This window comes from Leopardus geoffroyi, chromosome D4 (assembly GCF_018350155.1).
Source record: "Leopardus geoffroyi isolate Oge1 chromosome D4, O.geoffroyi_Oge1_pat1.0, whole genome shotgun sequence".
Taxonomy (NCBI): Eukaryota; Metazoa; Chordata; class Mammalia; order Carnivora; family Felidae; genus Leopardus; species Leopardus geoffroyi.
Genome location: NC_059342.1, coordinates 8039614 through 8054898, shown reverse-complemented (window position 1 = coordinate 8054898; position 15285 = coordinate 8039614). Strand labels below are relative to the sequence as shown.

Here is a 15285-nt window from a genome sequence, read left to right as displayed (position 1 = left end):
GGCTGTATGGGTTAAAGTAGAAGGCAAAGAACAAAGAAGCAAGGAGAGGAACTAGTACTCTACTATAATAATCCACAGACGGTGGGAACAAGAGGAATGAAAGTTATCATTCATGGGCTGTTTAAGAAGATTCACTTGTTTGAAAATGCCAAGAGACTCAAAAGATAACGAGGAGACCAGGAGAGCCGCTAATAAAATTGAAATGTCAATAAATAGATCCATTTTGTAGAGGAAATTAGTTACTGGTTGTCAAATGATGCCCAAACACTAAGGTATTAGGTCAAACATTATATGAGTCTCAACCCCCTTAAAACAAATACCCAGAGTTTACCCCTACTGGATATTTTATTTACAGATATTCGTTAATTGTCTGTACTTATAAACTCTAGACCCTCCACCAACTCTCAGAGGTATCCATATTTATAAAGCCCAGTAAGAGTTTATGCCCACTGTCTAGAAACCTTTAAAAATAGTTGGTACACCTAAATCTAAAGAATTAGCAAATATTACCTGTTTAATTAAATCTATCATTGAGTCGAGGCTTTCTTTCAGGGCATCGGGATTATCTGCCAATCCCAAGTAAAGGCCCAAAGGCGTGCAACTAAGAAAGTATTTTAAAGTCTATAAAAAGATAAAATCTATCTTACCTCTTAGAAATTATTTCTCAGGGCAGGGTTCCATTTTTAAATTCTCCCAAGATTCTCAAGAATTCCATTCAACTATGATATTAGTTAAGGGACAAGAACACTGGACGAGTAGCTCCTTAAGAGCTGTAAGTCGATACCCCACACATCAAGTAGTCTTTAAAAGGGGTAACGAAGAGAGTTAGGACCAAGGGAGGGAGAGCTGAGCCCCAGTGAAATCCCATCCAGCCTGGAGCAAACAGAGCAGAGGTCAGTGCTGCTCTTTGCAACGGCCAGTAGAGGCTGCCAACGCACAGGGACACGAGCTCCCAGTCGACCCCACAGACACAGGAGGAGGTGTCGCCAAAACGTAAAGCACTTCCCTGGTATAATGGGAAGACCAGCGTTTTCGGAGCTCATCACAGAGCATTATTCAACAGCAATCACCAAGAGTCTTTTCAACCATAGCTTCTGGGCATGTGTCACAGGAACAAAGGAATCGCAGTGCATCTTGAGCACTTTTGAAAGCTGATCACACTTAGCCGCTCTCTGACCAAAGGAGACCATCGAGCCTTATGGGAATACCTTTCCAGAGAGGATCCCTCAGACATGAGAAAGTGGATATTCTCACTTAGAATACCCGGATTTATCGTCTTTAAACCCTCGTCTGAATAGATGGATTAGTTGGCTTCTTCAATTAAGGTGAATCGTTTACAGCTGGAGGAAAAGTTCAGTTACTGGATGCGAAGCCATAACTGGATCTCTAATTTGGAAGTATCAGTCTCAAATGACAAACATTAATATGCTTAGAAGGAACTTTCCTCCTCTTCAGCAGTCAGGTGGGATTCTGGCCGTCTGGGTCCCTCCCCCCGAGCCGGGAACAGGAGCGCTCAAACACGCCGAGCAGCGGTCGCATTTTAAAATTCACTTTGTGAATCTGCTCTGCCATTTTAAGAATTATGTATCTGGCCCTTTCTGCGCTCCAAACACTGCTATTTCGTGTGGAGGGGAACTCTGCCGTCAATCACAGCTCGCGTTCGCCTCGCAAATACACGCCGCAACTCTCACCTGTCACTGCTCTTACATGTAACGTAGGCAGCTCAGCACTAAATCAATTTAAGGAACTGCAGAAGTTAAATACATACGTTATTATTATGATGACAGAAAAGGCAATGAATGTCTTGCAGCTCCATTTGCTTTCTTTGTTAGGCAAGAAAAAGCTAATTATCTGTAGCTGTCAACCATGAAGACCCAGACCTATTTAAATCAACATTAGCCTTGGACAACTGAAAACGGTTCTCATATTTTTGCCTGATTGTTTTCTTTTTTGCACCAAAAAAAAAAAAACCCCATAATTTCATTACAAAATATTAAACATTCCGAAGGACAATGTAAAAACAAGTTGAAAAACTGTAAAACTACACGTCTGTATCCCTTTTCGCAACCAATTTAATAATTCAAAAAACTGCCAGGTTTCCGAAATATCCATTCTCTAATTAGTATAGCCAAAATTTAGACAGATGTAAAGCCTCACCACACAAATTCCTATTAATAGCTATGATACTTAGAAAATTCAACTGAAAGCCCACAGACTTCTTGGTTACAATGAAATTAGGTCACTGACGATCAAGGAAGAAGTCCATTTATTTAATTAACAAAAGAGAAAAAGAGAAACACAGTCCAAAGTTGAAATGCTGATAAATGGGGCACCTGGGTGGCTCAGTGGGTTAAGTGTTCGACTCTTGATTTCGACTCAGGTCATGATCTCACAGTGACATCGAGCCAGGGTCAGGCTCCACATTGACAATGCAGAGCCTGCTTGGGATTCTCCCTCTCTCTTTCTCTCTCTCTGTCGCTTCCCTGCACTTGTGCTTCTGAATGTGCATACACTCCCTCTCGAAATGAGTAAATAAATAAAACTTAAAAAAAAAGAAATGCTGATAAGTGACAGAAAATTCACACTGGCTCATGGGCTTCTCGTTTGTACGTTTATTGTCTTTAGTTCCCAAGCTTCCTTTCTCCGGTCCAGTCCTATTAGAATCTACAAGGAATAACTAGTTGGTCTTGAATTTTCTCTTTTCAGATTTAAGGATCAACTTGCATATTTCTAGACGATCAAATAAGAACTAAAAGAACATTCTTAAGAAGGCAAAGACAAATAAACCTATTATCATTAGTACATAAACTATGGTATCTCTTAACAACGTGCTCCTAAAAGTATGCAAAGATCATTATTCGTGATGGGGAATGCAAATATCCCCTGCATTTGCTCTCAGAGTTTTCCAGTGATAAACATTATTTTTTGCTATTTTCTTTAGAAGAGTCCTTCTCACACAAGTATACTTAGGAGTAGTTTACAATTTCACATTTTAAAAACTGCCTATTTAGCTTTCTGATGCATTTTTAAACACATGTAACCCCTAATATATGCAAAACACAAATTGAAACGCACTCAATAACGGAAGATAAAAATTTGAGAAATGGCCTCACACAATTATAGTTTTAAAAATGATAGCTCCGGGGCGCCTGGGTGGCTCAGTCGATTGAGCGTCCGACTTCAGCTCAGGTCACGATCTCACGGTTTGTGAGTTCGAGCCCCGCGTCAGGCTCTGGACTGATGGCTCAGAGCCTGGAGCCTGCTTCCGATTCTGTGTCTCCCTCTCTCTCTGCCCCTCCCCCATTCATGCTCTGTCTCTGTCTGTCTCAAAAATAAATAAACATTAAAAAGAAAATTAAAAAAAAAAAATGATAGCTCCATACATAAATCCCTAAACCCGCCTTAAACAGAAAACTATTTCTAACTACAGCTGACTCACAACTCCAAGATTCTGATGTTCCACAACCCCTCCTTGAAATCTGAAGGAATTGCTATTGGAGACAGGGAGAAAAAGTCAAGAACCATTAGTATCAAGAAGATAAAAAGCAAACTATCTCGAATCCCAAGAATCACATAGGAAGATGGCTAAGGTATACAGACATGGTCTATCGTGTAGGTAAGGAAGTTTAGTTAAGTAACTAACCTGCCAAAAACTAAGTACAGTTCTCACTGTCCAAAACTAGCAAGTGACAGAATCAAGACTCCATCTCAACTTTTGACAACAAAGCCCAAGTTCTTTTCACAACATGAGACTACCTCCAAGCAGAATTCTTCTCTGGCTTCACATTTCTAGAAATCTGTATCTATCAAGATTGAGAGACGGCTGACATCCTTTACAACTAATGATGCTGGTGACAGTGTTATTCTGTATGCACGCAAACATGGCAGAAATGACAGAAATATGATTAGGGGGTAGCCCTTTGTCTTAAAATAAGGAGGGGAAGATAGATGGTCTTCACGGGTCCTTCTAGCGCTAACATGCTAATATTCTTTGGGTTATTTATCTTGCTAAGATATTCGGGAACAGGTAAGAAGCCTCTGGCTATTTCTTTTCTAATTTTCCGAAATCTGTTCAAGATAACATTATAATTCCTACTTGATCACTGTTTTCTAAAAACTTAAAAACAGTATCCCTGCTAACATCATTCTCACAACTTGGTGAGAGGGATTATTATCTTATATAGGTGAGGGAAATGAGGCTCAAGAAGATTGTGGCGACCTGGCCTGAATCACCAAACTATAAATAACAGAGCAATTCCAAATGCAGGTCTGTCCTCCTCACACCTCAGGACAGTTGCCACCATGTGCCAGAGGCTACCAGAACAACAGCATTCATTTGTCCATCACCATTACTTTGTCACATCCTCCCTCCTTGGTTCTCAGAACCACCCTGTAATGAAATGAGGCAAGTAATACAATTCCGGCCCCATTTTACAAATGAGAAAATGGAGACTCAGAGAATTCCTATCACTTGCTCAAGGATCCTCACAAAGGATGGCAAAGCCAAGTCTGAAGCCCCGGCCTCCTGCCTCCAGAGCCCACTGTTTCTTCTGTTGTTATATTTCATTGTCAGTTACCGGTTGGCTCTTTGAAACATAGCTTTGAGACATCTCTGTGCCTACCCCGTGTAACCTGGTCTCTCTAAACCTGAACTTCACTGAGTATAATTGAGCTCACGAAGGCATTGCTTATGTGTGATACGGTGACTTCTGTTCACAATATAGATTTTATTTTCTAATCATATTTGTCTATGCCAGTCAAAAAGATCCCCACCCGGACTTTGAATGATCAAGAATAAGATTTCTAATTATCAGGAAGATCCTACTTGAAAACCAACAGAAAAAAAGAGGCCTAATTTGGAAGCTTGTTAAATTATAAATCAGCCTTCTCTTCGTGTACATCCACTTAACAGGACAGACAGTGGTGCTGCCTGTCTTTAATTCCTCAGACTCTTTCTACCCGAATGCACTGCCATTACTGAAGGCCAGAATGATCTCATTTAGCCAAGCAGCTTCGTGCCCTTTCATTAGGCCCTAATCTAAATTATACTATAAAGACATAAGGCTCTGTACTTGTGACTGGCTCATGATAAAGGGCACTGGCTGGCCATGTGGCCTGATGAAGTCTTGGGACACAGAGGGTCTTTTTTGGACTTTATCAGTCTTAGAGCAAGCAATTTATTTTGAGCCAGAAAAATAAAATATAATCTTGGGCCATCTGGTTCTGTAACACTCTTTATTTGTTTAGAAAGGTCACTGTTGTCAAGTTATTGAATGTTATCTCTGGAATTGACAGGAAGAGAGAAGTTTCTGAAAGCAGGCCAGGAATATTAAAGCACCGGATATTAAGGTGTAAAGCAGTATTTAAAAGCCTGGGCTTTAGCGTTAAAGAGACTACAGTTCAAATCCCAGCCCCACCACCCACCAGTCAAATGACCTTGGGCAAGTCGCCAGCTTTCTTAATCCATTTTTCCTATCCATAAAACCTAGAGAGTGACACTCTAGAGGGATGCTGTATAATGGTAAAATGATGCAACATCGATACTCCTAGCTTGTAGTTACCACTCAAAATAATTATTATATATTAAATATTATATTATCATATATATTAAATATATTATATATAAAATAATTATTACATGTAATAATTATTCGATAATTGTTATTTTCTGTGTAATGTTTTGTTCTCCTTTTTCTTCAGTTTTATATGAAACTACAATTTCCATTGCTTTTATAAATGCTTCTCTAGATGGCAAAGTGGAATTTAAATACAGACTCACAATTTACGCTATGCCTGTCAACTATGTGGATCCAGAGCCTAATCCTCACAAAAACCTCATTCTATCTTAAGCGTTTCAGCAATATTCACTACTTTCCAAAATCAAATCTATGGCAGCCATTACTCTCTTGGGGGAACGACCAGGTGGCTGTGTCGCCGAACAGTGAATAGTAACCAGTATCAAACCCATAGCTGAACATCCTCAGTGGGCTGGGAGCACTGCGTCTTACTGGCCACCTGTTATCGTGTCCTGATGCTGCTATGCAATAGTTATTTTCTTTGCATTAGGTAGTCTTCTATTAACGTCTCGAGGGCATCCTGAGGCCCAACTCCTACAGGAACAAGATGATCTAGAGTTTTTGTAGACAGACTCGTTAGGCGTGGCCCCTTTGTGAGAAGAGACCGGCATTGTGATTAAAAATACGCAAATCATTAAAACCTACATCTAACAAGGCAGCTCGATCAAAATTCCATCCAGAATGTTGCCAAAGAGCAATGTTTTCAATTCAGCAGGCCAGGTTCCAGATCAACTTATCTGACCCCTCATTGACCATCTCAAGGGTGGGCAAAGATTTCCCTCGCACGTTGGCACAAATGGCCGTCCTCACGTGTTGAACCGAATTATTCCCACATATGACTGGTTTCCCCAGACCAGAGCAGGCACTCTAAGCTAGAGCAAGGCTAGTATCAGACTGGGAAGAACAAACCCATCTGTTTTCTACTCCAGTATTAGCCGCTACACAGTTTCCTGTTTGGTGTCGACAGTAACAGGCACACATCTTCCCTATGAACCACTGAGTTCTCTGTTTACTCCGGAAGACTGACCAAAGACAGGTGGCAGTTATGAAAGACAAACTTCAAGCTCCAAGATCTAGCAAAGATGGACTACTTACAAACCAACAAAAATCTAAAACATACACACTGAGTCAAGGGCTACAAAGATAAACAGACCAGGGAAGTCATGAAGCCTAGATGGAAAAACACGTAGGAGTTCTCTTGATCAACCTTCATTTGCCCGACTTAGCTGTATGACACCACACCCTGCACTTCCTCCCCAACCGTAGTAAAAGATGCCCATGGCGTGCTGAAAACTCCCAGCCTGCAGAGTCATCTCTGGGGCGCCCCTCACAGGTTTGCTACCAAGAGCTGAGTTGTATGCACCCCCAACACCATTTTGTTCCAAAACCTCATGGCGGGGGGGGGGGGGGGGGGGGTATTGTTAGTGTAATTAGCTAATCTAATTAAATATTAGATAAGCCATGAAAGCAAAAATCAACAGTGTTCTGTCTTTAGAAACTAAATCAAAAGCTTAGGAACGACTTAGAGTAAGTCACTACACACTTTGCTGTTGAAATAGGTAAAAGTAAAAAATAGAAAAATGGGCAAAATCTAAAATATAGAATGGTGGTTCTCAAATTTTAGTGTGGAGGCCTTGTGAAAACAGGTAACTTAGCCCCAGTCCCTTGGTTTCTGAATCAGAAGGTAAGGGGTGAAGCCAGAAATCTGTACACTAAGAAATTCCCGAGTAAAACTTGGGGCACCTGGGTGGTTCAGTCAGTTAAGCATCTGACTTCCACTCAGGTCATGATCTCACCGTTCGTGAGTTCGAGCCCCACGTTGGGCTCTGTGCTGGCAGCTTGGAGCCTGGAGCCTGCTTCAGATTCTATGTCTCCCCCTTTCTCTCTCTCTGCCCCTGCCCTGCTCCTGCTCGGTCTCTGTCTCTGTCTCTCTCTCTCTCTCTCAAAAATAAACATTAAAAACATTAAAAAAATTCCCATGTTATGTAGAGCAGCTGGCCTGGGACCCACACTCTGAGAATCAGTGCCTTTCAATTCTCTAAATTTTAAAATCTACATTAAAGAAAGTGTAGAGTGGCAAGGGTTTGTTAGGAATGTAGATTAATGGGAGACGGGTTCCCCACAGCAAACCTACGATGCAGGGAAAGGCCGGGGTCCTAACCAGAAGACAGTCTGTTATGTGCGTGATTTAAGATAAAACAGAATGTTAGTGGGATGTAGGCATCATTTTTTACGACTGACTGTTTTAAATGACTTTTTCAATTAATGGACAAGCTACGAACATCAAACTCATCAGAAGACATCCGTCAGATATGGGCCATTTAGACACCCCTGGGGTATGACAATCCATTCCCCCCCTCTTCACTGGAAGAAGAAAATTCTAACTTGATAGCATCCTTGGTTCCTAAAAACAAGCTCACAGCATCAATGAGTCCTTTATGAAAATTAACGGAAGGACACCTCACTGAGGATGGAGTTGGGAGGTCAGCAGGGGTAGCTCCCAGGCCCTGCCCCTCCTCTTCAACTGCAAAGCCACAGTAGGAAGAGACCGGACCTGGCAGGCAGCTACCTCACTATTCCAGCCGAAGGAAGGCTTTTTCTGCCCTGGCAACAGTCCAGCCAATGAGAGACAGTCACGACCCAGCCACTGAGAAGCCACTCTACTTGCAACCCCCAGTGTATGGCAGGGGACTTTTGGTTTCTAACAGCCCTCCCGAGTACCCTTGCCTCTACAGAAGACCCTATCTCCCCTTTGTTCTCCAGACTTGCCAATGGTTTGACGACAGCTGGTAGCTCCCAGACTGCAATTCTCTGCTCTTCCCAAATAAACCCATTTTTTGCCGGTAAAGAACGGGCGGTTGTGTTTTTAAGGTTAACGCCTTTAAAATGAAAGCTTAACGGGGGATGGGTATAGAGGAGGGCACGTTTTGGGATGAGCACTGGGTGTTGTATGGAAACCAATTTGACAATAAATTTCATATATTGAAAAATAAATTAAAAAAAAACACCAAAACAAAATGAAAGGTTCAGTACCACTATCCAATTTACACATGAGATGTCCGACGCAGAGAGGGTAAGAAACATCTCTAGAGGTGCAAGTCAGCCTAGGGGCATCCTCAAGACTTCAATACGGACCTATCCCCAGATTCAATGTGTTTCCCCCCACCCCCCAATTTTATGACATGGCAGTATAATCTCTGCAAGTGTCCAAGGCAGGTTAGAAACAACACTGGAGTCCCAATCACTCTAAATACCTGTAAAACGTGAAATGCTCAAACTGACACAGCAGTGCAGACTAGGTGGATTATAAGCACTGCATCTGTTGTCTTGAACATCATCAAACATCATCTATAATCTGTACAGGATCGTCAAATATAGGGCACTGGAAGGTAGCTGGTCTACCAGCACTGAAGCCAAATTTTTGGCAATACAACTCCATTTAGGCAAGAAATCTGTGGAGAATGGATGCCAGAAAGATTCACAAGCAGATGCAGCGGGGCAAGTGAAATAGAGACAACCAATGTTCAGACACAAAGAAGCACATTAGGTACACAATGAAATAACACATCTACAGATGTAACATTTAGGGCCTTCTTGGAAACAAGGGCAGAGCCAATCCAGTCATAGTAATCGCTACTTGACGACGCCTTTAAAGCAAGTTATTCATTTTAGAAACTAGAGGAAAACACATCAAAAAAAAAAAAAAAGGCAGCTTAGCTCTGTCTTATAAGGTGGCAATGTGTTCACATAGTATCATATGAATTCCAGAAGTAAAGAGGACTAGCAGTAAATCAAGCACCTAGGAATGATTAGAACGGCTGCTGTTAAAAACAAAACAAAAAATACACAAACAGAAAATAACAAGTGTTGGCAAGGATGTGGAAAAATTGAAAGGCTTGTGCGCTACTTGTAGGAATGTAAATTGGTGCTGTGATTAGGAAAAACAGCACGGAGGTTCCTCAAAAGACTAAAAATAGAATTAGCACATATATCATCAAGCAATCCCACTTTTCAGATATACACCCAAAAAAGCTGAAAACAGGATCTCAAAGAGGTAACTGGTACAGCCATGTTCACTACAGCATTATTTGCGACAGCCAAAAGGTGGAGGCAACCTAAATCCCCATCCATGGATGTGTGGATAAAGAAAATGTGGTATACACATACAATGAAACATTATACAGTCTTAAAAAATGGAGGAAATCCTGTCACATGCTACAACATGGATAAACCCTGAGGACATTCGGCTACATGAAACGAGACAGTCACCAAAAACACAGACACTGCATGATGCCACTTATATGAGATACCTAAAGTTGTCAAACTCAAAGAAACGGGAAGTAGATTGGTAGGTGTCAGGGGCTGAGGGGAAGAATTAAAGGGGAGTCATTCTTCAATGGGTACAGAGTTTCAGTTTTACAAGAAAAATTCTAGAGATCAGTTGTACAAAAATGTGCACAGAGTTAACACTATAGCACTGCACACTTAAAAACAGTTAATATGAGTTTTAAAAACTAGGAATAAAAATGCCTGGAATACCCCAGTAAAATGATAGATAAAAAAGCATTAGAAATGTTCAAGAGAACTTGCTTAAGAAAACCAGAGTCTCACAAGATTAGATGCAGTTTTAATCATCGTAACCTCTTAATAACGCTAATTTCTGTAACACTCTAGACATCTAGGACTTCAGTGTGTTATCTGTGGTGGAAAGAAGGTATGCCACATTGGAATTACTCGGAGGTCGTTAAAAATATTACTTATTCTCACCCAGAGAGATGTTCCCAGTTGAGTGAGCCATCATTACAGATGCAACTGTGCTATATTCTTCAACTGTGCTGGGACTGAAAACAGATTGAGAATTTCATTTTTAAGTGATTGTTTAAATCAACAGTAAGAAAATTCAATTTCATCACTTTTCCCAGAATAAGGAAATTACATGTATTGTTTGATATAATTAAACTGTCTTCGTACCATAAAGCTAAACATCGGTTTTATTTTCTGAAGGCATATGTAATACATTATAATTGTGGCAGCTCTACACGACAATGAACAGTCCTTGTGATGAGATTGGCTCTCCACTGAGCTGAGCACCCATGGAGAACAGAATCAACAATATATGGAAGATGCAGATCGAAATACCTCGCAAGGCTTCTGACATTTTCTGCCCAGAACATTTCTCCAGTCAACAGCACCTTCCTATGTCCATTTATCTCCAGGTACATCTTCCCAAGATCTACTCTGCTCTCCAGAGACATTGCTCATCTTTTCTTTTCCGCATTTAGAGGAAGGAAAAGAACTGAATTTTCCATACCCAAGCTTTCAGTGACAAAATAGAGGGTATCTCTCATTTCCATATATTTGCCATTTCATCTCCAGGGAAACAAAGCTACAACTTGAGAACCAAGGGTTAAAGCAATCATCTCACACTGAGTTCACCTTGGTGCATCTTCCTTCTACCATGTTTTAAATATCTATGGATATAAAGTACCTGACAGTATTATAAAATTAAGCCCTGTAAGAGGATCCGTGAACCAATATGCTCTATTGGTAACATTTCCTTAAGAACAACATGAACAGGTTATTTGACCTGGAAGCTATACGTTATAATCTCTTTTCTACAAAGGTATACTGGAGCTCCATAAATCTATTTCTCAACTCCTGCCTTCTTTTGCCTTAAACATTTCCAGTGTGCCTTTTGCGTTCCCTTGGTCTGTCTTTCACTCCCCTTTCTGAGTTATTTTCTTAGCGGCTGCCCTGGAAATTACAAGGAGTCTTTTAACCTTAAACATTCTACTCTGGATTAACATTAACTTAATTTCAATAATAATCAAAAACTTTCCTCAGATATACTTCCATTTTCTTCCATTCCTTTTTACTGTTATTGATAAGCAAACTATACTTTTACATGTTATAAGCCTGTCAATACAGGGTTTTTTTTTTATTGTTATTATTGCTTCATGCAGTTGCCTTTTAAAACAGGAGAAAGACATTATGAAGACAAAGGCTTTTGTGAGTATTTTTCTGCATATGTCTCATAACTATGTAGTTACTTTATCATACTCCTTATTTCTTCATGTGGGTTAGTTTACTGTCTAGTCCTTTGTAGTTACTGCTTATTCTTCCATTCCAACCTGAAGGACCCTCCTTAATTATTTCTTGCAGGCAAGTCTGCTAACAACAAATTCTCCAGTTTTTTTGTTTGATTTGGTATGTTGTTACTTTGTGGTTGTTGTTGGTGGCTGGTTTGGTTTGGTAAATGTCTTTTTTTTTAATGTTTATTTATTTATTTGGTGGGGCGGGGGAGAGGGGGAGAGAAAGTTGCAAGCAGGCTCCAAGAGGCCAGCACAGAGCCCAATGGGGGGGGCCTGAACTCACGAGCCCTGAGATATGACCTGAGCTGAAATCAAGAGTCGAATGCTCAACCGCCTGAGCCACCCAGGCGCCCCTCGTTTGGTAAATGTCTTACTTTCTCCTGAATCTTTGAAGGAGACTTTAGCCAGATACAGAATTCCTAACTGGGAGTCTTTTTTTTTCTTTCAACACTTTGAAAATGTCTTCCAGCCTCCATGGTTTCTCATAAGAAGTCAGCCATTCATCTTACTGAGGATCCCTTTTATGAGATTTTTCTCTTCCTGCTTTCAAGATTTCTCTCCCACTTTTGTAAATTCGAACTAGGACGAGTCTCAGTGAAGATCACTTTGGGTTTGGGGTACATGGAGTTTCTTTCATGTGTAGACTAATATTTTTTAGCAAGTTTGGCAAGTTTTCTGCCATCATTTCTTCAAATACTCTGCCTCTTTCGTTCTTCTCCTTCTAGGCCTCCCATTTTGCATACGTTGGGACCCTTGATGGTGGGTGACCCACAGGACTCCTGAAGCTCTGTTCATTTTTATCATCATTCTCCCCCTCACAGTGGTTCATCTCTATGGAGCGACCTCTTAGTTGACTAATTCTTTCTTCTGCCAATTCCTATCTGCTATTGAGCAAATCTAGTGAATTGTTCATTTACTGTACTTTAAACTCCAGAATTTTGGTATGGTTCTTTTTAGGTAATTTCTAGGTTTATGGATATTCCCTTTGGTAAGATACCATTCTCATACTTTCCTTTAATTCTTCAGATGCGGTTTCATTTAGTTCTTTGAACATATTTATAATAGCTCAAAGTCTGTGTCTACCAAGTCCCTATCTGGGCTCCCACGGGGACATTTTTCTCTTGGCTGGTTTTTGCTTTTTCGTACCCACCGCCACCCCACCCCCCCACACACCCACCGTGTGTATGGCACACTTTCCCATTTGTTATGGCACACTTTCCCATTTGTTCCCACTTTTTCATTAAAAACTGGTCATTTTAGATAATATATTTTAACAACTGTGGTACCAGCATCCTCCACACTGCTCCAAGATATTTTATCACTGGTGGTGGCGGTGTCCTTTTCTCCGGTGCTGCTCGATCGGCACTTTGATGAACTAATTCTGTAGGTTCTGTAGTCCCTGTAGTGTGTGGCCACGGAGTTTTCCGCCAGATTTTAAGTTCTTGCTTTCATTTTTTAGCCTGGCTTCCAAAGAGTCACACTGTGTATCTGTCTAACTCAGTGGCCAGCCACTGGTTGGTCAGATTTCCTTAAATCCCTCGCCTGGGTGTCTCCACCCTTTGCCAAAGGCATCTTTTTGAGAACTCACACTCTCAGACTTCTGTCAGGGGATAACACGGCCCTAGTTTTCACTTCCTGCTTAGGCAGAGCCTCAAGGTCAGAGGGGAACCTCTGCTTTCCTAGGTCTTTCACAGACACTTGCACAGCCTTGCACATGGCGCAGCCTTTTAGATGTCCAGGAATATGACGGGAGTTTTTCAGAGTTCCTTACAGTTGGCTAATTCTCCCAGATTTCCTTCTGAATTCCTGGCCAGGCTCCGGTTTGCCTCCACGGAAAGAAAAGCCTTAAGCGGTGGAGACATTGCCAACATTTGCTGTTGCTGCGGAAAAGCCCTAGGGGCTTTCTCTCCCCGCACCCCCCCCCCCCAACCAGCAGAGCTCTGAGTCAAATCGAATAGCCAACCACTCTCTGGGAATAGACTTTTCCTAGGGAGCCGCAAGTTTGGACAAAATATGAACCGCGCTCTGGGGAAGGTGCTTTTAATGGGTCTCCAGGAGTGGCCAGATCTCTGCGTCGTGTGCAACGCTGCCTGCTTCTGCTCAGCTGCCAGGCTGGGGAAGGAGGAGAGATGGAAGGAAGCACGACTTAAAACGTCACGGACCCCGGTGTCCTCCCAGGTTTCAGTATTCTTCTCTCGGACGGAGGATCTGCGGTGCATTCGCTGGCTGCGGTTAACTGCCAGAATTCTGAAGGAGTTCACTTGGGCTGTTTTTGCTGTCGTAGCAAAACAGTTGTTTTGCTGTTGTTTTGTTTTGCTCTGTCGTAGACAGAGATCAAGTGCACGGAGGGCCTCACTCTGACCAATGTGGAAGCCAATCAACTGTGATATTTTAAATCTAGTTTCACGTAGTTTTTAAGACAAAAAAGCATTTTAACCAAAACAAATTGTTTAAAAAATTATACCTTTTTAGGTCACCAATTCTTTATCTGGTGGAAACTTAAGAAAAAAAAAAATCTATATTACAACAAATAGAAGAGAAGAGAAACTGATCTGAGAGGGATTAAACTGCACAGACAATATCTGGCCGTACTGAATCTTTCCTGTTTAGTAACACATGCAAGGACTGAAAATAAAGATGGTCCCTGGTCTTATCCTCTCTTGGCCCCAAAGGCCTCCCAGGTCCTTTTTGGAGAACAGGAACAAGTTCACGTGAGGAAGAAAAAGGCTACTCCGTCTGGTCCTACTTGGCTGACCCAGGCCAATTCTAATTCAGTTCCGACAGGGATAAAAAGAGCCACAGAGAGTGGGAGCAGGAAACGCAGCAGAGAAGAGAAACCAGGGATCTGCACACAGGAAGGGACCTTCTCTCCTGAGGTTTCTCTGGAGAACCTCCGCACAGAAAAATCACGCTTACCTCAGAATCACCCAAGTATCAGCCAGACCCATGTAGTCAGGACACAGCAAGACGAGCTTCTTGAAAGGAAGAGTGATTCATTCCTACTATCTCCCTTTAACACAGCCTGATATTGGCAAGCCAGGGGAAGTCCAAAAACATCAAAACAGGCCCCAAAAAAGTAAACACCCTTTAGCAAAAACTTTTATTTTCAAAACCATCCTTTTCCTTTTTTTCCTTAGCTCTTCTTTAAGATTTTATTTTTAAGCAACCTCTACACTCAGCGTGGGGCTCAAACCTGCAACCCCAAGATCAAGAGTCATATATGCCCTACCCACTGAGCCAGATGCCCCCTTCTTTTGTCCTTCTTACTGTTTAATCAACTACCCCAAAACCTACCGCTCAAAACAAACAAACAAACAAACAAACAAACAAAAAAGACATTTTATTTGCTCCTAATTCCGCAATCTGGGTTGGGCTCGGCGAGGCAGCTCTCCAGCTAATCGTGCCGGCGATCCCTTGCACGGCGATCCCTTGCACGGCGATCCCTTGCACGACTGCCTTCCACTGGCGGGTGGGAACAGGGCTCGGCCAGAATACCAGCACGACTAGACTTCTCTCTCCATGTCGTCTCAGGGCCTCTCTCCCCCCACGTGGCCTCTTTTGCACACAGTCTCTCCAGGAAGGTAACCAAGAATTTTCCATGATGGTTCAGGCGCCCC

General features: G+C 41.8%; 1 protein-coding gene across 14 annotated transcripts in view; it reads right to left on the bottom strand.

Moving 5' to 3' along the window:
- The window catches only part of RFX3 (regulatory factor X3), a 296723-nt gene that overhangs the window by 233256 nt on the left and 48182 nt on the right, over nucleotides 1-15285 (bottom strand). For 3 of the 14 annotated variants that reach the window (XM_045468771.1, XM_045468776.1, XM_045468772.1), the window contains exon 2: nucleotides 10344-10417. The exons of 10 other annotated variants lie outside the window; for them this stretch is intronic. In XM_045468771.1, coding sequence (XP_045324727.1) covers nucleotides 10344-10377 — 34 coding nt within the window. In that variant the 5' untranslated portion in view covers nucleotides 10378-10417. Of the gene's footprint in view, nucleotides 1-10343; nucleotides 11418-15285 lie in introns of those variants that run through there. One more of the 14 variants, XM_045468773.1, reaches the window with a different exon arrangement.